The sequence below is a fragment of the Lissotriton vulgaris genome, chromosome 10 (assembly GCF_964263255.1).
Source record: "Lissotriton vulgaris chromosome 10, aLisVul1.2, whole genome shotgun sequence".
In the NCBI taxonomy this organism is placed as follows: domain Eukaryota; kingdom Metazoa; phylum Chordata; class Amphibia; order Caudata; family Salamandridae; genus Lissotriton; species Lissotriton vulgaris.
The window spans coordinates 485419548-485444587 of record NC_141698.1 but is presented as its reverse complement, the minus strand read 5'-3'; the positions used below and the strand labels follow the sequence as shown (position 1 = coordinate 485444587).

Sequence of the window (25040 nt, the reverse complement as noted above, 5' to 3'; positions counted from 1 at the left end):
GTGAGATGTGTTCCGAGTTTATCCTGTTGGTTGGTCTTTTGCTGTTCCTTTGGCTCTGGGAGGTTCCAGTTTCTTCTGCCTGATGAGGACCTCTCTGTTGGACGACTTGGCCTCTGGATCTTACTGTTGAACTTTTACTGACTGTTATTGCAAAGAAAGAGGAAGTTGTAACCTCTATCTCCTTATTTATACTTATGTGGACTCTATGGTTGCCCAGGGTTTATGGGTAATGTAGTCTGAGTTTTTACTTTACTGTGCTGATTGGCTGCTGTTTCAGTAAAGGAATTGAGAAAGCATAATCCTCGCCTCCTGTCCTTAATAGAATTGAAAATTCTTGGCACGAATGTTAGCAAATTTTCTATTCACACCTATATTGTGCACTGCCTATCATTAGTATGGCATCACAACCTTGTCACTAGTCAGAGCTGGGGCTTTCAAAACGTTTCCGTCGCAGATTGGGGTCGGATTTATGGAGAGTTGCGGTTAGCATGTTGAAGATGTCAGTTTTGAGTTGTGAGAATTTTTGTGGGTACCAGATTGGTTACCTTGTTTCCCTGGGTGGTACATGTGCTTATTGCCTAGCGGATGTGTAGGCGTTGTTAGTACAGAGTTCCAACTAATGTCTTCTGTAGGAGGTTGTGTTATTGTTTACTGTTGGGGCACATGTTGGTGCGACTTTAGAACAGATGCCTTTTACCATGCATGTCTTTAGCACACAGCTAAAACAAGCATTGACATAGCCAATAGGTCTCACCTACGGGACCTTCTAAGTATTTAGTTATGCAGCACAATATCCTTGGTGCAACTACATCAACTGTTGCTTGGCTAAACACTTATAAGGTCCCAAAGGCGAGACCTATTGGCTATACCAATGCTTGTTAGTAAGGTAGTCCTACCAACTTTTCCAAAGGATCAGAATACCAAAATATGAAAAGTAGGCTATTGGATTCGTGGATGAATCAGGGTATTAACATATACAAGCACATGAATTGTCTTTGTTAAAAAATGCCCCATAATTGCAATGAAATGTATATTTCAATAATTCATATGTGGTGCAGGGAAATGCAATTCTTATCATAAATATGCCAATTAGTGTTTTCACAACAGTAGGACGGTTGTAAAGTATCATTCCATGTGGTAAATATCAAGCTAGTGCTTTGAAAGCAGTGATGAACAGGGATGAGCGTAACACTAGATTTACTGGCCATGCAGTGCCACGCAGGGTGGCCTTGTAAAGATTGATAAATCTCATTGTAGGTTTTGCGCTACCCTCCATCCCCTTGCGAGGTGCAGGGTGATGCTAAGCCTATAATAAATATGGCCCCTAGTGTAACACAAGTCAGAGGAAGTCACTGCCTCGTGTCACACTGTGTGGTGAGGGAAATACATGGATGGAGGGTGGATGTTTCCACACATGCATTTTAATGAATTCCCAGGTTTACAAAGAGTGGTGAACCTAGGAATGCATCAGAACCGTATACCTCCTCACCAGAGCTTAAAAGAGGATAGATATCTTTATTTCTCCTCGTTGTTTCCTCTTTTTATGTGTTCTCCATTACGTAGCACACGTAGAGAGAGGACAATGCTGTTTAGGACTGCTTCTGTGCAGCACGGTGCCCCTTTCTGCAGAAAGACAATCCTGCTTACAACACTGGTCTCTTGCACCATTGTGCGCAAGTGCTGGGAAAATACAGGAATTCTCCATACAATGTTAAGTACAGCACATTCCTGTCTGTTTCTTTTTACACAGTGCATCAAGGTGACTTGCAGTTGTTTGCCCCTTCTAGGAATCCCTTGGACAAAAAAAAGACTTAAAACAAGGACATGGATAGTCCAGACCCTTTGAACTCTGTGGTGACTCAACTTTTCAATTGTTGAAACGTCGTGAATGGAACACATGGTACAGTCCAGGGAACAGTGACAAGTGAAGGTGCAGAGCAGGTGCTTAAAGGGTTTGCAGAAGTACGCTTTGAAAGATGGTGACTTGTGAAAATGCGACAAATGTGATTTAGCAATGAGTTAATCAATTAGATGGTTCAGTAGGACAGGCAGGTGTGGGAGGTAGATCCGGAAAGGATCCGAGGTCATCATTTGTAGAACAGAGGACTTATGTGTATAGGAAGGAAAGTTTACTCTAGTTCCTGCAACAGCTTATGCCAGAACTCACTAGAAGTGGGAATGTGTATACCAGATCTAGCCGAAAAGGTATGTGACATCGGAACCATCAGAGAAGTCAACAGATAAGGAGACGGATGGCCGCCTATCACCTAAGTGTTAAATTAACAACAACAACAAAATAGTGATCGCCTCCAAAATGCAGGTCGTTTCTAGTTAGCACAAGAAAACGAGGAGACCCCACTCCTGGAAAGTATGTCAAGCAAATCTGCTGTTGAAGAGTACAAATTTAGGGCGTAGGCAGCATCATCGGAAAATGCTCGTCACTTCCTACAGGTACGAATCTCTACCTCAGAGACCAATAGAAAAGTAACACGAGCCCCGCAGCACCAGGCGCCACATTGACCGAGCTTTTTTTATCTGTGGCCCTCAGTCTACCTCCCCTCCTTTCTGCGCCCAGCCAGGCTCCAGTTGAGTCCCTCTCCCAGCAGCTCTGCAGACACAACACGCACGTCCGTGACCATGCGCTGCTTCCTCCTACTTGTGTTGAATCTGGCTTTACTCGGGGTCTCCCAGGCACAAGTCCCAGAGGGCGAAGTACAAGAAAAAGCAGTTGGAGATCAAAAACTGGACTCGAGTGAAGTGAAAGTGAAGAAGGGGCCGGCTGACGAGCTATTGGAAGAAGGAGAGGTCTTGGTCCTCAACAGGCGCAACTTCGACAGAGCCTTACAAGAACACAAGTTCCTTCTTGTGAAGTTTCGTAAGTAATATCTCTCTAAAAATTCTTACTTAAGACAACAGAGATGACAGAAATCTGATGGAAACCGACGACGGTTAACTGTGTAAAACTTTCAGTTTAAGTACGCGTGTTATAAAAAAAGAAAATCTGGATTCCTACTTTTAGCCTGTGTTCAACTAATAAGCATGTTGCAGTATCTTTCGTAAAATGAGCTGCCTGGCAGCCCGATAAGCCACAGGTGGCCGGAGTGACCTTGCTTGGCATTGACAGCTGAATGAGATCTCAGAACAATGAATGTGCCTTGTAAAGAGGTTGTGGCGGCGCGAATACAAGGAGTTCGAATGATAAGCTAATGCATAGGCAAACACCATTGAGTACATGGCTGTGGCCTGCCTTTTCTGATACTGGGTCCTCTGACTGCTCGGTTTCAGAAAAGCGTCTACGCACAATTTAAAAGGAGGAACTTCCATTTCCAAGGTGAAGTTCCAAAATTAGAATCCCTGGCCCAGATCTAGTAACAGGCTCATTTACAAGCCCCTGCGTCGCATTGTGTCACTTTTTGTGATACTACATTAAAGTTGAGTCCAGACCCATATCCATAAAGCCACGACAAGCCACTTTGCGTAGCCTTACATAGTCTTGTAGATATGGTGGAAGGCAACCCAGCGCATGTCGCTGCTTTGCCGTACACTGCTTCAGGGAGGCGTTCCATGGGCATTGCAGTGGGGGTTTCCACGCAACACCCCTGAGTTTTGAGGCACTGCCACATTTACAAGGATCTGTGAACCTGGGAATGCATCAAAACTGAACGCCTCTCCAGGACAGGCATAACGATGAGAAATATTTTTACTTTTCATGGTTTTTCCCCCTTTCTGTGTGTGCTGCATTTTGAAGCGCACACAGAAACAGGAAAACACATTCATGGATTGTTTAGTGCAGCAAGGTGTCTGAATCAGGTATAGTTGGAAGTCCAAGAGGTGGTGTCTTTAAGTACCTAGGCCCTCATTATTAGTGGCCCGATAAAATCTGACATTTCAGAATTATTCGTTTTGTGTTAAAAAACATCCCCAGAATACATTATAGCAGGTCCCACCCTGTGATATTTATCATGGGGAAAAATGGATGGTAAATAAGCTAACTTGGAGATTTTTGAGCGATAGTCCCAAAATCCGTCAGTCGTCAAAACCTTGTGATAATTATCACACACAATAAATACTGAGCACCTCAATGTGAATTCTTATCAGCTGCAGTAAGTAATCCATGCGATAATGCTGAACTCGTATTGAGGGACCAACTGTGTTACTGTTAAGTGTCGGATTCCAGAGGAGCAGAGCCCTTCTTTCTTCTTTCTTTTTAACTGAGTGAAGAAGACAATTGTGTGAAGCGTATGCTTTACACTAATTACTAAACGAAAACACTTCAGTACACGTATTTGTAAGGAAAACAAAAGAAGCCTTTCTCAGTCAATAATTGTAAATTATAATTTCATTGATTAGGTAATATTGCCATGTTCTACAGACATTCCATTTCGTCGTCTTTCACCATTGAGTCCGTTCAATTCTGAAAAGATGAAGACTGTTCCAATTTCCTGAGTTGCACACTGAGGGGCATATTTATCAAAATGTCACACCACACAGCAAGCCACCTTGCTGCTCTGTGTGATAGGAAAAGGCTAGGAATGTGCATTATTTTACATAAAACGCCACATTTTTATTATTCCCCAGCCCTGGCACACAATGTGCAGCCTAGCACCAATGCAGACACTTTTGGCACCATTTTAACCCCTTCGCTGTGGCGGCTATTCCGCCGCAGCGCTAAGTGGGTAGGGCGGCCGCGCTGTGGTCACGTGCTTGTGACGGAACCGCTCCGTCACGGCTCGCGGGTGAGCTGTGCTTGTGACGGAACGGTTCCGTCATGAACTCGCCCGCCCAATGGAACGCGTCGCGCAGGCGCGAAATCAGTGCCGCGCAGGCGCGCCGAGTGGGCCGTGACGGAGCGGTTCCGTCACAAGCATACAAGGGGTTAAATGGGTGTACTGTGTTATAAAAAGGATTACTTTTGTGAAAGAGGAACAAAATAGAGATTTCTCCTTATTACGCGACCCCTGGAGATGCATAGTATTTTGACGCATTTCCAGGTCTACAAGTAATGGTTGAAGGTGGAATGATCCAAATACATGGGCGTTGCTTGGGAACAACCATGCACCACCCATGGAATGTCTCCCTGGGGCAGAGTAACGCAATGCAGCGATTTGCACGAAATTACTCTTGATCTATCAAGCCACATAGGTCCATGCAAGGGAGCCTTGTGTGGCTAGATAAATCTAATTTATGAGTTGCGTCGCTCTTATGCCCTTTTGCATGGTGCAAGAGCGACGCAACTCACTGATAAAGATGGCCCTAAGTTATCTAGCAACAACCATTACAATAACATTTTCTTTTTCCTTTAGATCAATTAGATTCTTTAAAATGAATCCTAGAACCAAATAACATGATTTAAAATAATACCCCTGTTAAAATGAAAGCTGAAAAAAAATAGTTTTCCTAAAAGATTGCCAACTTTGGACAGCCCCAACCATATGCAGTGAACCACTTACAGTTTGTTTTCCCCAGAGGGTTATATAGCGTGAACTAGACCCAAAAGTATCGGGTATCAGAGTGATTTGTCCTGATTTACAGGATGTTGAGCAGCATTGTTGCCCCTGATTTGTGGTTGACCTCCCTAGCTGTTAGGATACATCCTCTCCCCAATATTTACTACCTACATTTCCTACAATAGGGACAAACTGTGGGATTAAACTTCTTAAGCATTTCAGGTGAACAATATATAATCTTTTTTGCATACAATTCAAAATGTCTGAAATTAGGACCACATATGGAGCTATAACTAAATATTCTAGTAAACTTAACACCAGCCGCTTTGTCCCGTTAAAAAAAAATACATCTCCACTCTATTTATCATATATCCCATCTGCCAATATTTACACCAATGAACTATTCCATATAATTTACCTGAAAATAAACTTTGGCTAGCTATTCTGAGTAGTTGCTGATATTTAACCAGTTCATGCTGAGCACGGAACAGTTTGGTCCTCAGCCAAAGTGGTCATGTGCTGAGGGCGCAACTGTTCTATCCTCTGCTCATTACCAGAAATCCCTCTGCTGTTTATAGCAGAGGGATTTCCTTTTTCCTTTTTCAGCTATGGGAGCTGGGTAATCGCTTAAGGCGTTTTATTTTTTGGAGGATTGACAATCGGAGCGCACAGCGCGCTGATGTCATTACATTGAAAGTGAAAGTGAATGGGAAGGCAGGCTCATTTCATTTTCACTCCTTCGAAGCTTACAGGGCTGTCTCACTCCTCGGTGCACAGAAACACGCAGGAGAGGTATCATTAGGAAGGGGAGAATCTACTCTTTCTAATGGTACCCTACCCTAGTGGACCCCTGCTTGAAGATCACTGCAAAAGGACAATCCCCAAGCTGAGAACCACCACTAGATGCCAGGGAGGTGAGAGCAGCCCCTTGAAGAAGGGCCTTTGCTCCTCTCAAATATTTAGGAGCATACTCACTCCTTACACCAGGGATTATTTTTCTTTACTATGTAGGAGTGGGGGCTGCCCAAAAAGCCCCTTGAAACTAAGAGGTTCCAGCATAGCCAAACAAGCAGGCCTGCTGAAAGGAGTGATCGGTCGCTTGTCTGTGTTTATGTTATTAGGACTTGTGCCCCATGAACTGAATTACTAGAGGCATCTTTTCTTTTCCCTTGTTTGTATATGGTGTTTACATGAATGTTTTTCATTTATATTGTCTGTGAAATGTTTGTTTGTACTATGGTGTTATATGTGAATGTCGCTATTTGAGTATGCTTTATGTCTGGATATATTGAAATGTTCTTTGCAAAATTATGAAATAAGTAAAAATCACTAAATGAAAAGTTTGCCTGCTTAGGATTATTGGCTAGGTGGGGTGATAATACATTGTACTTATCTATCTGGCCATCCTGTTGTTGTTTAATAAATTAGAGTGGTCTAGGCCAGGTAGTAAATAGACCCAAGCCTTCTTTGGTCCCACTGCTTTTTAAATAAAGCAGTTTTTTTATGCAGCCTGTTTTTCTTAATGGAAAATGGGATGCATTTAAAAAGAAGAATGAAACGTTTCTGTTTCATTTTCTGAGTATGTGCAGTGGTACGTGGGACCACCACCTGCTCTTAGAATATATTTTCTCTGCCAGTCACCAAGGTGAAGGGGTCCCCTGGGGAACCCTTTCCCGTTTGTGAATGGCTTATATTCTTTTTGAAATAGGTGGTAAAATGCGATTTTATTGTTACAGCAATTGTGATTGTGTTAGAAATGGGGGTCTGTAGTTGGCAAGGGTTTGCACCTTTGTCCAAGTAGGGACCCTTCTTCCTAGTCAGGCTAAGAGAGTTACACTACTAAAATAACCCAAGCTCACCCCCTTGGTAGCTTGGCACAAGAACGCAGGCTTATCTCAGAAGCAGTGTGTAAAGCATTTGTACATAACTAGTAGTACAGTGAAAACACTACTAAAGGACACCACACCAGTTATCCAATATTTTTATATATCCAAAAGAAGACCAAAACAACAAAAATCCAACCTACTGCACTTTAGAAATATATACTTTGCAAGATATCCTTTGCAGAAATGCCTCAACAAGACAGTTTGTATGACTCGGTAGCTCCGTCCTGGGCTACCTCGATGCTAAGAATAGAGTCTAACCGTCCCAGCCGACCATGTTGATACATGCCAGCGTAAGCATGGACCGACTCGGTAACTGTACCTTTCTCGTTGCGGCTGACATGTTGGTGCAAGCCGGTGGTGGCAACCGTTGCGGTTGAATTGCAAAGTGGCAGTGGCGGTTTTTCTGTAAGGGCGTCGGGGCTCCGCCCTCTTTACCTTTAAAAACGTTACAAAAATAGCAGCAATGCTAAATCTGTTTTAATTAAAACAAAATACACACTTTTAAGTTGCTAGAATTGGGGGCATTGTCTGCCCTCCTCACCTCGTTGTTGCTGTGAACGAATAACACACACACATGACTCACAGGGATTGCGTTGCTCCACCTGGGCACATGCTCGAAATCCAAGTGTTTGCCGGGCTGACAATCTCTAAGCCCTGAGGCCTGTGAGGTCATCAGCTCGGCAAATACACAGCATCAAGACCGAGTCTCCTCCCCCTGATGCCATGGGGGTAGAGTTAGCCCTGGGCGTTTCAGATGCAAGCCCTGTAGAGCTAATCCCCACGTCAATCAGGGAGTGGAGAGCATTGTAACCCCACCCTTTCCCAATACGTGACAGGGTGGGATGGTCCCTGGGATGGTGCAGTGAGCTAAAAAACGGTGATGGTTCAAGCCCTGATCTGTTGACTGGGTACGAGTGTTCTGTTTAATTCAGATACTCTGTCCATCACTACCCCCCTTTTCTGAATCGTTTTGTCCACCATAAGCGTGGAAGGGTATACTCAGATATGAGTCCCTTGCTCACTGCACCATCAGGATTCAAGCAAGCCGGGCCGAAGACAGCTGTAATGCCAGAAACCGGTCCCCGGAAGCTTGTTTCCTTTCCAGTATAAGAATTGGCTTGGTAGTTTGGTCTGCCCTGTTCCCATGATGCACTGGGCCAGGGACAGACTAATTTGCATGTAGCCAGGTTCTGAGCTGGGCAAGGCCGGACTGGGAAAAGAAACCGGCCCTGGCAAACTGCTCAGCTGCCGCTCCCCTCGGGGTGAGGCGGAGTGCAGCTGAGCAGTTTGCTAGGGCCAGTTTCGGCCGATTTTGTTACCAGGGGCTGATATTGCCGACCCCGGGTAATAAAAACGGCCCCCCAGGGGCCCAAAACCGGCCCCCACCCTAGCGGCCTACCGGGGAAACTCCCGGTGCCCGCTATGGCCAGTCCGGCCCTGGTGCTGGGATGGTGCAGTGAGCTAAAAAACAGTGATGGATCAAGCCCTGATCTGTTGACTGGGTACGAGTTTTCTGTTTAATTCAGATACTCCGTCCATCACCACCCCCCTTTTCTGAATCGTTTTGTCCACCACAAGCGTGGAAGGGTATACTCAGATGTGAGTCCCTTGCTCACTGCACCATCAGGGATTCAAGCAAGCCGGGCCGAAGACGGCTGTAATGCCAGAAACCGGTCCACAGAAGCTTGTTTCCTTTCCAGTATAAGAATTGGCTTGGTAGTTTGGTCTGCCCTGTTCCCATGATGCACTGGGCCAGGGACAGACTAATTTGCATGTAGCCAGGTTCTGAGCTGGGATAGTGCATTGAGCTAAAAAACGGTGATGGATCAAGCCCTGATCTGTTGACTGGGTACGAGTGTTCTGTTTAATTCAGATACTCTGTCCATCACCCTCCCCTTTTCTGAATCAAATTAACACAGTAGCCTTTTCAGTTCTCATTAATGTACGCTGCTCTAGTTTCTCTCAAGCTGCCTGGTCGGGAACCATTCTTAAATTTTATCTAAGGCTAGTGGGAATGGCCTGTGTGGGCTGATTAATACGATCAGTTCTGGTCTCGTGATAACTGGAATACTTGAGCCCCTGCGATTAAGTATACATGGCCCTTGGATGTTTCATAGAGCATGTTTATAACCCGTTATATGCCTGAATCAGTTCTCAATAAAATAGCCTGTTCTGCATTCGTCCTGGATCATGGTTCTGATATTATATATACTGTGTTTGGATTTTAAGCATATAGAGCATTAGGGTATAATTGTCAATTTCTTTGTAACAATGTTTTTAATCTTGTTAACTCATCCCGTCCAGGTAGTGAGAATATATTTTGTCACAAATAAGTAACATAAAAATGCAGCTATTTATCTCATTTTTGTTAAATATGATTTGCACAGGAAATTACGACTTGTGTCCCGAAACATGCCATGCCTAGTCTCCCCCTGACCAAGCCCAGCCTCACTACTCGCAAACCTCACCAGCCGCCACTGCAAAATGGAAGCATTGCAGGGTGCAGTGCCCTCTTGATGTGGTGCAGGCAGCGGCTCAGTGAAGATCGTCCAGATGAAGTCAGTGAGACCAAGGCTTAAGGTGCAGGGTGAGGCATTGTTCGATGCTGTGCTGGCAGATTGAAGTGCAAGTGACAGAGCCGGTTAGCGGGAGCTGGCATTGGTCTGCCCAAACCGCTGTGTGGGAGTAGGGGGTGCAGAGTGAAACTTATGAGCGGTGCCACTAGCCACAATGAGTTCACAGGTGTAGAAGGCAGCAATAGTGACGGCGTTGGTGAGACCAGGATGGCGAAGTGAAGCAAGGCAGTGCAGAGTGTTGTGCCCGCAGGTCATGGTGCAAGCAGCGGCTCGATGGCGGCGGAGTTGCTTGTCGTTGTCGGTGAGAACAGGGTTGCGGTGCGAGATGTGGACGGTGCCTTCTGCGATCCCATCAAGATAGAGAGCCAGCAATGGATTTGTGGCGGAGTTGGTTGCCTTTCTCTTCTCTGTGGCTACTGAAACAGTGGTTCTAGAGGTGGTACCCAGAGGTTGGTGAAGTATGTGCAGTCCCTGAGACTTCTGAACAGGAGGTAAGCTCTACTTCAAGCCCTTGGAGATACTCAGCACAAGTAAAAGTAAGTTCAGTCCAGTCCTTTCACTGCCCAAGGCAGAAGCAGCAACTGCAGGCCAACCCAACAAAGCAATAACAAAGTACAGGGGCAGTACTTCTCCTGGAAGCTCTTCCAGCACTTCTTCTTGGCAGGTTCCTTGATTCCAGTGAGTTCTAACATGTTGGGGTCTGGGCCACAATATTTATACTAAAAATCCCTTTGTTCTCTCAGGCAGAGAGTGTCTGTGCTTAGTCCAAACCAGTTCTGTCCTCTCTGGTCCAGTTTCCTGGCAGGAGGTGGAGACAGCATTGTGGAAGGCAGACCAGGCCCATTCAGGTGAAAGGAAATCTCCTCAACCTACTCTAAATGCATTGGAGGCAAGGTGGCGGCCGCATCATTGGCAGAGTGAGCTAACAACACATTCCCTCCCTGTTAGACTCCGTCCTTCCTGGCTTTAAACTAGCTTTTTTCAGCAAAGAAGGCGATGCAGCATTGAATACTCACCAATCCCCGCTGCTAATGATCTGGCGTTCTTGGTTTTTGGCTGTGTGGGGTCCCGCTGCCCTGTAGGTTAAGGCGCTGCAAAATCTAGGAGTCAACAGCCTTTTGTGGCTTGGTTACCATTGGAGCTACACTGATACTGGTGAAATCAACCTCCAGGGGCCTCAAGGCGCAGGGACCTCCGGCAGGCACTAGCAGTCCGGGAAGAACAGCTCTGGACCAGGGGGAAGTCCTGATGCGGGAAGACGCCGCTCTGGTATGGAAACGCCGGGCGCTGGTGCACAGTTCAAGGGTGGGGATGGCGCTAGCATTTGCGCTAAGCAAACGATCCCAGCCCTGTTCAAAGCGCAGACCTCAAAGAAAATGCCAGCAGCTGGAGTTAAATGCAATGCGAAGGCTGATCTTCCTCTGTTTAACCACGAGGCTGCCCATTTAGCTGCGGATGCTGTTGATGCCGCTGCCTCAGCGGTGACAGAGACTGAGCTGTCTCAGATTGTGCCTGCGGAGAGGGTTACCACTGGGGGGACTCTGGGCCAAGGGCATGATTGTTCCAGTGCAGATAGCCTCTCTGTCGAGCAGGGAAGTCGATGGCATGACAAGTTTGCTCCTCTTGGAGTCTGTAGCTGCTACATTATAACAAGCTCAGTGCATTCTGGGTCATGAAGTTTTGTTGAATGAAGATGGTGTAAAAGGGCCATTTTACCAGGATCACACAGACAGGGAAGCTGACAATTTGCCAACTTGCAGTGGAGGATCTAGCTTATAAATTCTACTCCCTGTCAGACCACTCAAACTCTTCCAGTGATGACAGCTGTGCAAAAGATTTGCCCGCGAAGGAAGTGACATCAGCAGTCTGCATTGGAAGAAAGAAAGTTAAGTCCAGTATGGCCCACTGTGAGGAAACAAGAGCTGAGAGTTCTCGGACTCAAGGCGTGTGTTGGAAACTGCAGAATGCTATTTGCAGGATCGCAAAGACATGCTCTCATTTTGCGACAAGAGTTGGAGATGCTGAGACCAGAATTTCTCAGTTTGAAGATGAGCTGGCTGCACAGAAGATTCTGACTGAGTCCATGCAAGCCAAGAAGGATGACACACTTTTGAAACTGACTGACTCAGAAAATCATTCAAGGAGGAACAATCTCCAAATTGTGGGTATTCCGGAGTGCAAGGAAGGGGCAGATGCTTGCCTATTCGTGATTTAACTTTTCGAGAAGGCTTTTCCCGAACTCCGACACCGGTACTGGAAAACGCAACTGCAAAGTGCCCATTGTTTCCCGTTCAATCAGCGGAAAAAAGGCTGAGAGGTTGGTAGTCGACCATGTACAATTCTGATTTGTCTTAAGAATTTACTGGCCAGGGAAGCCTTGTATGACCTAGCCAGGCCTGATCGGAAAAGGGCTGGTAAGGGGCGTGATTTCTTCGTGAGGCCAGACATCTGTCAGCTTACCGTTGAAAAGAGATGGCTATTGCGGCAATTAATTCCGCTATTTCAGGCGAAGGGTGCCCCGTTTTTTTTACTTAACCTGGCTAAATTGAAGGTGGTTTTTCAGGGGCAAATGCATTACTTCCAGTCTGAAATCCAAGCAAAAGAATGTATGCTTTCTTTACGGGGATCTGTAGTTTGAATGTGATTATATGTATTGTATCATGTCAGATCCTGGGAGCCTCCTCCTGTGTCTGATAATTCAAGTATGGCTTGCCCCTTTTTCCTTTTTTTCCTCTTTTCTTCTTTGGTTTTTTCGTATCTTTGAGTGGGAGGGTGGACTCTTATCTGGAGAGGGGGTGATGGGCTAGCTCTTCATCACTAAGGACTGTCGGTCCCCATGCCTCATGTGGTGGGAAGGTAAGTGGGTGGTGGGAGGAGATCTTCTAGTAGAAACAGTGTGGGGTGTGGGGAGATGAAGGGGGGCTGAAGGGTGGGGGGGAGCACAGTCGCTTTCTTACATGACTTGTCATGGCAACAGACCGAATCAGGACAGGAACATTTGCACAAGTACATTTTGGTGCAGAATTGCCTTAGATAATTTTCTTTATATTTGTATTATTCTCAAATACTTTTACCCTAAATAGATGATAGTTGGGAAAAGTAAAATTCGAATGTGTTCCTTAAAATGTTGTGGCCTGAATTATAGAAATAAGAGAGGTCTACTGCCAAGCTTTTAAGATATATGAATATAGATGTACTATGCCTACAAGAAACACATATTTCTTGGAATAATCGTGAGTGGCTAAAGGATCTGGGCATGGATCATCTCTGCATATTCTCGCCAAGCCACAATGATACAGGGGTAGCTATTCTAGTCAGGCATGGTATTTCAATCAATAAACGAATCAAGGAGGATAACCTAGGATGATGGGTAATCATCAAAGTGGTAATCTTGAGTACCCTCTTTACTATTTGTTTTTTGTATGGGTCAAATTTGGATGACCCAGAAATCTTGAACAGAACTTGCTTAATGGCCAGCCCCGGTAGTCCTTTGCGGGGATTTCAATATCCATTTGAACAGTACTTTTAAGCTCTTTAGTAATACTTCTTATCAGGGAAAAAAGGCCCAGACTTTTAGGGTTTTACAGGGTCTTATCAGAGAATATGGATTGGTTGATATCTGGAATAGGTGTAGATGGACTGAGCCAGGATATACTTACTTCTCTGTTTCTCATCTTAAAATCGCCCGACTGAACTATTTTTTTTGTGTCTGATAAAATTGCAGCAAAGGTCGATATTGAGTTCTTTCCAAAGATAATATCGGACCACAATACATTAGTGATCGAGCTCACTACGGGCTGCTTTTCACAATCTACTAAGTCCCGGACGTTTGACAGGATGCTATTGCCTGATCAGGCATACTGTCAACACATGACCTCTTGGATTACTAAGTTCTTCAATATAAATAAGAGCACAACACCCAAAACAATTGTATGGGATGCTTATAAAGTGGCTGTACGAGGCCAGACTCTCAGTTTTTCACTTTACCAGCAAAGGATGGTGAAGGAGAACATCAGATTCTGGGTAGATCAGCTGTGGAGGACTGAGGAATAGCTTATGCGGGTAGTCAGGGACGCGCAAAAACTTGATGAATGTCTGTAGCAGATAGCAGTCGTAAAGGCCAGAATTCATCAATATTATGGGGACGAATTGGCTATTAAATATATTCAGCATAGGACGAATATTTATGAATTTGGGGAGAATTTTGGCAGACTGTTGTCTAAACTTTTGCAACAAAGGGTAGATTTTAACAGAATTTGCCGTATTCAGGATATATCAGGCAGGATCCAGGACTCACCGGTCGAGTTCCTGAAGGCTTTTCAGGAGTTTTATCAGGAGCTGTATACAGCTTATAGGCATGTCGAAGCAACGTCCTGGGAGGAATTTCTGAGAGACCACGAAACTTAGAAAGTTACCGCCTAACAAAGTGAGATGCTGTCTGCTTTAATTGTGGGGGATGAGGTAGAGCTAGCTCTAACTTCGCTAGCAGCCGTCGGTCCTGATGCAATACCACTGGAATTCTACCGCACATCCGGGCAAACTCTCCGAGGAGAGCTTGAATCCTTGTTTCAACTTGCCCAGAAGGGCCTGACTACTGATTCCTGGTGAAAAACCACCATTTTAGTTTAAAAAAAAAAGGATAAACCCAAGGTCAGCCATTCATCATACAGATCCATCTCCCTGATATGTGCTGAAAGTGTGATCTATTCCAAAATAATCACTCTCAAGTTGGGTAAGATTATTACTCCATTGGTCAATATTCGCCAACATGGGTTTACCCCAGGCCAAGATACGCCGGATCATGTTAGGCGTGCCATAGCACTGTTTGATTGGGCACAGGCTACGAAGACAACTCTTGTGATGATCCTGTTGGACGCAGAGAAAGCATTCAACAGGGTCTTCTGGGGGTTCTTTGGTCTACCCTGCATGCAAAAGGCCTCCCAAAGGATTTCATTCAAGCAGTGCAGGCACTTTATGTACTTCCTGAGGCCTCTATCTCTATATCTGGTCAGGTATCCAATTAATTTATTATAAGCAGAGGAACCCGACAGGGTTGCCCCTGCTCTCCGTTATTATTTGCATTTTATATAGATCTGGTTTTAATAAACTTGAGGCAAATACATTGATTCAAGCAGTTCTGTATGGCCAATGGTATTGCTTATAAAATATTAGCGTATGCCGATGACATTGCTGTTTTCACCTCTCATATAAGATCTGCTCTTCTGGTATTAAAAGAGTCAGCAGAATCATTTGGCTTTGTCTCGAGATACAAACTAAACATTGACCAAACCCAGACTTTACATTCTGCTACTGCACTCCCGGAAGATGTTCCAACTGTATCTGTAGCAACTTATCTGGGAGTCAAGATCATGGCAGCAGTAGAGAATATACCTGAGCTAAACATCAGCCCGATAACAAGGAATATCAACAAGACACTTGAGAGACTGGACCATCTACATTTGTCAATGCACGGTTGATGCAATGTCATCAAAATGTTGGTCATGCCTAAATTCCTATACTTATTTCGGACCATACCTCTAGAATTCTGGGTTCTAGTACTTCTAAGACCAAAAGGGTATGTACTAGATTTTGATGGAGCTATCGAAGAGCCAGAAGAGCAATCAAATGGATGATATTGCCCGGATTTAGGGGGGGATGGGGGCTCCTCGGCCTTCTCCTTTATCATTGAGCTGCACTGTTACAACATATGGGCCTATTATTGGTTGTGGATAATGCAATAGTTCCAGATGCTATTAGACCTGCTATCTATGAGGTTACACATGGCGATCCTGCTGGTGAATGTCTAGTAACATTTTTAGAGCTGAGATATTATTAGAAAACCAATCAGATTATTCTATTTGAAAAAAGATACGCCGGAAGTTTGGCATCTCGAATATTAATGCTTATACCCCGTTCTCATTTTATAGTCTTTTACCCTCAATTTTTCCTGATTTAACCATGTCCAGTTGGGAAAACATAGAGATTAATGTCTTGGGTGATGTCTGCTCTGAGAAACAAATTGCCTACTTTGCCAATTTACAAGAGAAGTTTGACCTTTCTACGAAACACTTTTTAAAATTCTTGCAGATCAGAAGCTTCCTGGGTAAAACCATGGCTCAATCAGATACAAATATGGGAAAAATACCCCTGGTTGACATAATAGGGAATAGGTCTCATATTGGGACAATATATCAAATGTTGTTGGCCGGGCTCCTCGATGACCTGTCTAATCAGACTGATAGATGGGGATGGAAGTTTGGTAAGGAAAGGCATTGACTTAGAGTGGTCTCTGGAACTTGCCAACCAAATTTTAATTACCGGCAGCCTGAGGACCCAACATTTTATGTTGGTTTTCAACATACACTATACTCCTGGGAAGGTTTTTAAATGGGCCGAATCTCGGGGCAATACCTGCAGCAGGTTTGGAGCATGGGCTGCCGACAGGATTCACATGTTTTTTTCCTTCCCCAAACTTGAAAAATGTTCGCAAGACATTGAATGTTTCTTGAACCAGATACTCGACATACAGTTTTTTATAACACCCAATTTGATTATTTTGGGGGTAGAAGGTAGCGGGGTAGTAGGTCCCGTCCCAGATTCGAAGGGGGTATTGTATTTATCGCAATGGCTATCGCTAGAACATGCATTACTTCCCAATGGATCAGCCCTGACCCACCTACATTCATCATGTGGCGGGCTAAGTTGTTAGTCATTTACAATATGGAATTAGCTGTATATAGATTGAAAGGTCGTAGGAGAAGTAAAATGGGAAGAAAATCTGTATATCTTTTTAGATTTCCTTCATTTAATGTTTGCACTTTCTTTGCCTTTGTAGGATTTCATTTTTTCTTCTCCTTTCCCCTTCTTTGTTTTTCTTTTTTTTTCATTTCTGTGTCTTTTTCTCCCTTCTTTCCTAGGTAGAGGGATATTGTGGAAATTCCATTGTCTGTTTTTCGGTTTTGCTGCTGTTTGTTATGTATTACTTTGTACTTTCAAATGCCATGACCACCTGTTAATTGTTAAAGATGAATAAAAAAGTAAATTAAAAAAACTACTCTAAATGCATTACGTTTTAAACATAATCATACCATTCAGAAACAAAGATCCCGAAATACCTTACTAATCTGTCTTTACTATAGCTTGTTCTTAATATTAAAGAACTTCTGCTGAAATGTTCGACAGTAAGGGTTATATGTGTGAATGATTAACTCTATCGTCATTGATGGTGGAACATTTCTGAATCTTCTTCAAAGCAAATGTCAGCTCTCTCTGCTTTAAAATAAAATATAGTATCATTAGCATACCGTGTAGGTTTTGCAAATTGGAGCTCAATTGCTGCCTCAGCCCTTACTGAAGTGGCAAAAGACTCATTGATCTACAAAAAATAGGATAACCCATCCATGTATTGTGTACGTTAACCCTCCACAAGATAAATTGAGAAAACACTAAGGCCCCAATTAGGATGGCAGGCGGATCAACTCCGCCAGGCCGGCGGTATCCACCGCCGGCCTGGCGGGGCGATCAGCCCGCCATCCTAGCCGGGATGACCCCCTGCCATATTAGTATGGTTGGGGGGTCCGCAGCGGACGGAAAGACCATCCACCGCTTTTCCGCCCCGGTCGCCTTGCGAGCGGGGTGGAAAAGGGTTCATATGGTGGCGGTGTCTATCAGACACCGCCAGCCATATTAAGATTGGCTTTTTCAGATGCCTTTCCGTGGTGGCAATGCCGCCACGAAAAGGCGTGCGGAGTCTGCTCTGCTTTGGGGGCCCGATGCGGGTTCCCATGGACTCCGGAGTTGTGGGGGGTGCACATGGGGGTACCAATGGTACCCCCCAGCAGTTCCATGCACAGCATGGCAGGCACCGCACGGTGCCTGCCATGCTGTGCATGGAAGAGTACAGCATGCCTTCCTCCCATTGTGGCGGGTGGTGCTGAGTGCACCGCCCGCCACAATGGTAGGAATGCTGGATGCACCCGCCACCGTGGCGAGCGCATCCTAATGCTAGCCACGGGACCCCCGCCCTTATGGCGGGCGGTCCCTTTCACTGGTACGATGACGGGAGGACAAAGTCCGCCCGTCATCCTTATGACCCCCTAAGTTTTCTTGTATAACCCTCTCCAACCAAGGTTCCCCTGGTGACAAAGTTGCAATATTGGTCTGGTGCAGAACAAGGTATGCTATGACCTACGAAATACAGGGGAGCACTAGGTCGTATTCACGAATGCTAGGAAAATAAGAAGGGGAGGGGTATTTTTAAATAGAAGGTTAAAAATACCTGCCTGGTAGGTAAGTCAATACTTTCACTCAATCTCCTCAGTGGTATGGTTACAATAGGGGGAGTAAAAAGAAAGTGCAGGTGATTATGTGCCTACCTTTTTGGTGGTCTACATGTTTCAAGCCAATCCCATTGGTTTTTCATCAGGACCAAGGAAAATCACTCCCTGATACCACTCCCATAAGTGTACTGACAAAATGTGACTGCACAAACACACTGCATGCTAGTAGTAAATGGTATACAGTTCTTACTTGGTATCACTGCATAACAACCTGTAACATATAAGAGAAGCGTTAGGAATACCACCATGTGGCAGAACACAGTTAGAAAACACATGCTGCACTGACTGACATGTGACTGCTCATTGGAATTATGATCCAGTAATAGTTGTAGTGAGCCCATCTAGCAAAATAGTCATCCATGTGGCAAAAAACATAAAGTGCACTTTACATGTAAATGCACAAGGCATTAGATACACATATAAAGCAAAACATATGCTTCATGGGTCCTCTGATGGCTAGGAGAGCCTGTATTCACACTCACACAAATAGAAATAAATCATGCCAAGCATAATAAATTATTATAGTATTGCTTGCTCACGGCAAGGGACATAATAGTTACTGGTACCCCAAATTGGCAGTGCCGTACTCACTACACCAACGCGTCCCCCAGCCCAATCACCTGAAGGAACTCACCAGGGCCTGAATGTTACCAGTGTTTGCTCAAACGTGGATTTTTAAACTTGAATAGGCCTGCGGGTGCACAAGGAACGCCCTTGCTGCACTGCAGTGGGGGAGAAGCACTGGATCTCCAAAGCTGGCCAAAATGGCAGTCGCAAGTGGTTCACTCATACTGTATAGTTAGGGAAAAAATATCTCAGCTTGAAGAAACCCTGCAGTGGATTTTGACAATCACCCCTGCCATAGGGACTAGCAAAATTACAAATACTCATCTTCAGGAGAGTGCAAATATAGCACAAGTACAAACATTGGACACTTTTTAAAGAAATACAACTTCTGTTCTTATAGTGACCCATATTCACTGCTCTGAATACAAGTGAAATGTAGTTGTTATGTATATACAGGGATACATAAGTACTCATCTTTAGAGGGGTACAATACAGCATACCCATAGGAAATGTTATTAGACACATTCAGAAAAGCAAATCACCTCCTTTTTTAGCAGGTGATTTGCTTTTCACTGCTCCAAATACAAGTGAAGTGTTCGGATGAATTTCTACAATGTTTTTCCGTTGGTACACTTATGTATCTGTAGGGAACTCCTATGGAGCCTCAGGTAATAATAGCCATACATACACACAAATGGAGGTGTGGACGAGCAACGACAAGTTGTCAACACACTACATTGCGAGGAAACACAGTGCAGGACTATCGATGGGAAGTTATGGACCACCTGGATTACACAGTTAATAGCAAATCCAATCTATTTGATAAGGAACGAAATTGGGTGTTCAATTGATAACACACACTGAGGGCCTCAATGACAATATTCCATTGAGCCATATTATAACGTAACTCATCTGATTGTGTATGTTCCTTGGTCACTAATACAACCATGTATGAAGGCATTGGGCTAAACATGGCAGCAGCTAGTTGAGCTGCTGTAGCGCTCCGGTACTGGGCTCCCGTAACGCTTGTCTTTAACTTATGTCTGAGGTTCTGAGCATTAGATTCGGTTAAATCTGTAGCTGATTATGCGGTGCTAAAACTTTCTTAAAAGCGCAATCTTTTCAGAAGTATTTAAACTTTACCTGAGGGTTTTGGGCATCTATGGTGTCATTCCACTGCAATGTCTTCGGCGTGGAGGGTCTTCGGCTTCTTCCGTGCAGGTGTGTTCGACCCTTTTCATTTCCTCTGGTCGACGTGTCTTCTGAACGTGTATGTGCCTCGACGTGGAAATGTTACACACCCCAGGGTTGCTGCGCTGGGGGTCAGCCACCCTGGAGCTCCACAGAGGTTGGTAGCTTCGGAGCCTTCTCCGCGTTGCACAATGCGGCAGGAGCAGGGGGAGTACAGGGAGTAGTGATATTGGTGCCTCTGCACGGAGTGAGGACTTGCTGGCCGAGGCTTGTGCGGGAGTGGAGGTCGCTCGACCATTGAAGGGGCAGAGCCTGTGTTCTGGTGAAACGGTCGGGGGGGCAATAGAAGCCACAATAAGTTGCTCATTGGAGGGGGAGGCAGCAGTCACCCCACAACATATTACAGTGCAGAAAAGGGGAAGGCGAGGAGTTAAGGCACTCAAGCTGGGAGAACTAACAATAGAAAAGGGTCTGGCAATAGAGTCTCCAAAACATACAAGAGCTCAGACTCAGGGACTGAGTCATAGCGTTAGTAAACAGAAACTTAATACCTCCACTTTCCTTTATGGAGAAGTAAAAGCTAAGCATACAAAAGGGCCCAAGGTAATCAAACTAGGTAAATCAGCTGCTACTGCTCCCTCAAAACTGACTCCATCTTCAAAATCCTATTTTAAGGTTGTACCTCAAGTCTTCGTATTACAAAAAGAGAGTGTAGCGCATAACCCATCTCTTGGGAAAGTTTCCCATCTTTCTTCTCCTCTTCTACCCTTTACTGTCACTATGGATTTAAAGGTTGCGGCATCGGGGGAGGAATCCATTGGTGGGCTTCATTGCTGCATTGGTCCAGAAGGTCTAGTACCTGCAGCAAATGGAACGGAAGATAGTGGGGTACCAGAGAGCCCTCTTTTGTTGTACATCAGATTACGGAGATATCGGAACGGGGGGACGACACAACAGGAAGAAACGGTCGAAAGCTTGAATACTTCTCAGGCGGATCAGGCTGGGGGGGCAACGGCATCCTCCCTGGAAACTATGTTTGCATCACTCTCTATGGACATCAAAAGGAGGTTCGAAACTTCTACCGCCAATCAGGCAGAAATTACGAATTTTAGTGAGTCATTGGGGAATACATTTGATGGCCTCTCTGCAAGGACGGCGGCGCTGGAGAAAACTATGGCGGGGCTCTCTCTTCATTTCGACAAGGCCAAGGCGATGTTATTAATTTAAGAAAAGAGGATTTGGCTATGTGGGAGAGAATGAAAGTTTTGGAAAATAATGCGCGCCGTAATAACCTCCGAATGTTGAATATTCCGGAAGGGAGCGAAGGCTCTGACATCAAACAGTTTGTTGTTACGCTCTTAAAGGACTCCTTGGGGCTTGAACAATCAGCAGAGGACATAGCCACTGACATTTAAAGACTTCATAGGGACCCCTTCAGGAAGAATTCTCAGAGAACAAAACCCAGGAAAATTCTCGGCAACTTCCTCACCTACTCTATTAAAGAGTCTATCCTTAACCAAGCTCTTAAACAAAAATCTGTGAGCGGTAAGGGATTTACTTTTCAGATAAGGTCAGACATATCTAGGATGACCCTTGATAAATAATGGGAGTTGGGGAGGAGACTGGACGCTTTCAGGAAGTTAGGGGCGGTTGTGCATCTTAAGTTCCCAGCTGCACTACAAATAATGTACAACAATAAGATGTACAATGTTAGATCTGTAGTAACGGCAGAGGAACTCCTGTTAGATTGGGGTAGCAAAGGGGGTCCTCCCGGTTAAGTTGATGTTTAGGTTGGGTTCCTTGTTAGGGATTCTTTCTTTGTCCCCTCTTTCCCTATTGAGTAATAACTAGTTAGCTCAAGGTAGGCTGGATCTGCTCAAATCTAAGCATATCATTCTTTTTCCTGACCCAAAGGTGTGTTAGGAGGATACTTAACCCCTTCGATGCTTGTGATGGAACCATTCCATCATCAGTCACGGCTGAGCTGTGCTGATGACGGAATGGTTCCGTCACGACCACACCCTGTTCTGGAATGTCCAGCACAGGGGGGGAACTCATGCAGCAGCCAAGGTGTTAAGGGAGAAAAGGATCAATTTAATAAATAGAAAAGAGAGGAACAAGGAAAATAAAAGGAAAAAAAAAATTGTTTCTTCTCACATATTTGAAATCAATATCCAACCTAAAGTTTGGATGTTTTAGGCACCTTAGGCATTCTTGTTCTAATCGGTTGAACAGCGTTCAAGTGTTGCGGAAGTCCAGTGGGGCGTTATCTTCTGGACTTTTCTGGATAGATAGGGCAAGGGTTTCCCACGGGGGTGGGCGGTTAGAGTAGGGCACGGAGTAGGTGGGGGGGGTGCTGTTTGGTAAAAAAAATTAAAATCTCCTCATTTTCTTCCTTGTATTGATTGTTTTTTTGGATAGAGGGACTTTGGTAAATATGGCATTTGCATATGAGTTAAAGAGTGGTTACGTGTTTACGTTGGGTACTGGGTGCATGATGGGAGGGAGCAGCTCTCTTTATGAATAGTCTGGAGGTCTTCTCCTGGAATATCAATGGCCTTTGCACCAGGAAAGACCTAGGAGGGACAAGATCTTGCAGTATCTTCATGATTCAGGTTCGCAGGTCATTGTTCTCCAGGAGATGCATTTGACTGACCCAGAGATGTTTGCTCTGGCTAAAGAGAATAGATGGATAGACCTATGTATTGCTACAACTCATACCATGAATATTAGGGGAGTAACAATTCTCTTCAAGAAATCGATAAAAGCTCGTCTAGTATCTAAGTTGGTAGACCCTGGGGGTAGGTGGGTGATTGTAACGGTGATCATTGATGGTACGTCAATAACAATAGTGGGATATTACAGGATGATCCCTCAGCCCTTAAATCTATCTTCTCTCATTTATTGCTTTGTTCAGGTCCCATTATACTGGCAGGTGATTTTAATATTGTTTTAGATCCTCTACTGGACAAATCACTGAATAGTTGGGCTTTAATCCCTTCCAAAACCAGGTCTTTTCTATTAGAAAGCATGAGACAGCATGAATTTTTAGATATATGGAGAACAAGGTCTGGTCAACAACTAGGTTGATATATAGATATATATAGTCGGTATGCTGTGTTAAGTTAGCATGAGCTGTTTAGGAGTTTAAACACCATTTTACCTTTCTACTGCTTTTGCACACAACACATATCTGCTGTTTTAGCTTTGAGCCTAGTAGAATGTTTTCGATTTATACGAGAATAATATGTTGTTACACTGATATCAGCCTTGCTGGCGAGCTGTGTCTGTACAGTGAGTGCTGAAACCTTCAAGGATATCTCAACACAGTAGTTGTTGTGAGCACTGATTTTCGCACGTTCCTAGACATAACATACATGCAGCTGCAGCCAAGTTCTGGCTTTAGGCGCGTTTTATATTGCTTTGCACAAGAGCATACAAACACACTTGATGGTGCTTCACATGCAGAAGAGCTGGTTGCTGATGATGTGATCCCTTACCACTAGGATCTTGAGGTATGGGGCCGCTCTGCTAAAACCCACAAGAGACCTTCTTAGATATAATATAATATACTAGCTAGGGAGGGTGAGAATTAGGTTTTGTTAAACCCTATTCATTTTAGCATAATACTATGCTTGCACCGTTTGTGTTCTATGGACTAGTGACTATGCTGATTACTTTGTTTCTTATAATATGTTTGCTTGTATTAGCTAAGATACTGCGTTTGAGAACACTGCATAAACATTTCAAATATGCACGTGTCCTCCTTTACTCCTTGTTCTGGATTGAAATGATTGTATAACGAAAGAGTGTTCATGTGTTCCATGTTACCTGACGTGTATTAAGTCCATGTTCTGGTTTGTCTAAGCATTGGGAGTTTATGATGACCAATGAGACACTGATTGCTAGTCTGATAGGGGATTTTTGGGTACTAAGGTGAGTTTTGGCACACCCTAATTCACTGAGGTTCCAAGCCTCTATGCACAGTTCTGTCTGAGCACGGAATCCCTGCGACATGGCACCCAATCATTGGTGGTCTTATTGCATGATACTTGAGTAGTACATCATTCGGTCCTTAACCCCTTCACTATTGTTTCCGGTTAACGGTAGTGTCGGACAAACCTACCTGCATTCGTATAGGTCCTTTCAAGCTTGAATCTTTCTAAAACGGTTTCATTGAGCTACTATCCAGTTGTGCTACAAAGTTAACTTTGTACCTTTTTTCTTTCTGTGACCCTATGGCTGCGGTGGACATTGCGCAACATAGCCGCATTGCGGTGCGCAATCATTTGCAGACTTATAATGTCCCCAGAGATGGTATTGCCGTAATCTTGGTAGTGAGTGCAGAGGTGGCTTATCCGTATGAGATTTTCTACTCATGGGTGACCTTCCCGGCTCTGAATGCAAATACTCATGTGTTCGACACGTACACTCCCACGGCTATGCCAGCAGAATATGCACCATATAGGGCACAGGAGATTCCTATTGATGCTTGGTAGCATCGAGTTTAGTTTAATGGCGCCCTACCCCATTCATTATCAGCTCCGAGGTTAGGTCCTTTGTCCATTCCAGGTGCAACTTGGCCTATTTTGGCTGGATTTACGCCTCATCCTCAACACGGAGCTTGTACCGTGGCTGAGTTAAGACGACTACATGTAGTCGCAATTAGCTTTATTCGGTCGTTGGTGCAATACATAACCCGTAATCTCCTGGGCGGGGCCCCGGGTGGTGCGGCGCTTCCTCCCGGACAGGGTGGAATAAAGCTCAGTCCTGTTATGGTCAACGCTGTGATGGGCAATCGTTCCCAAGAACAGGATGAATTTCCTTTCTGGCTTGCCGAAAAGTTTGACCAACTGGAAGCAGTATTTCCTAACACGTCTCCTGGTGAAAAACACCGGATTCTGACAATTAGCTTACCGAAGGACTTGACCCCCGAAATCAGTGACTGTGAGACCTGGGGAAAAACGTTTGCAGGGGTCTACGCGAGGTGTTACAGCACTCCGTCTATGACTGTCCTGCCGACGGTCCTTAAAC

At 44.7% G+C, this 25040-nt stretch overlaps 1 protein-coding gene across 1 annotated transcript in view; it reads left to right on the top strand.

The window, feature by feature from the left end:
* Positions 1–2532: 2532 nt before the first annotated feature.
* PDIA2 (protein disulfide isomerase family A member 2) overlaps positions 2533–25040 on the top strand; it is an 885792-nt gene continuing 863284 nt past the window's right edge. The window contains exon 1 of the mRNA XM_086941341.1: positions 2533–2875. Coding sequence (XP_086797467.1) covers positions 2638–2875 — 238 coding nt within the window. The 5' untranslated portion in view covers positions 2533–2637. The remainder of the gene's footprint in view (positions 2876–25040) is intronic.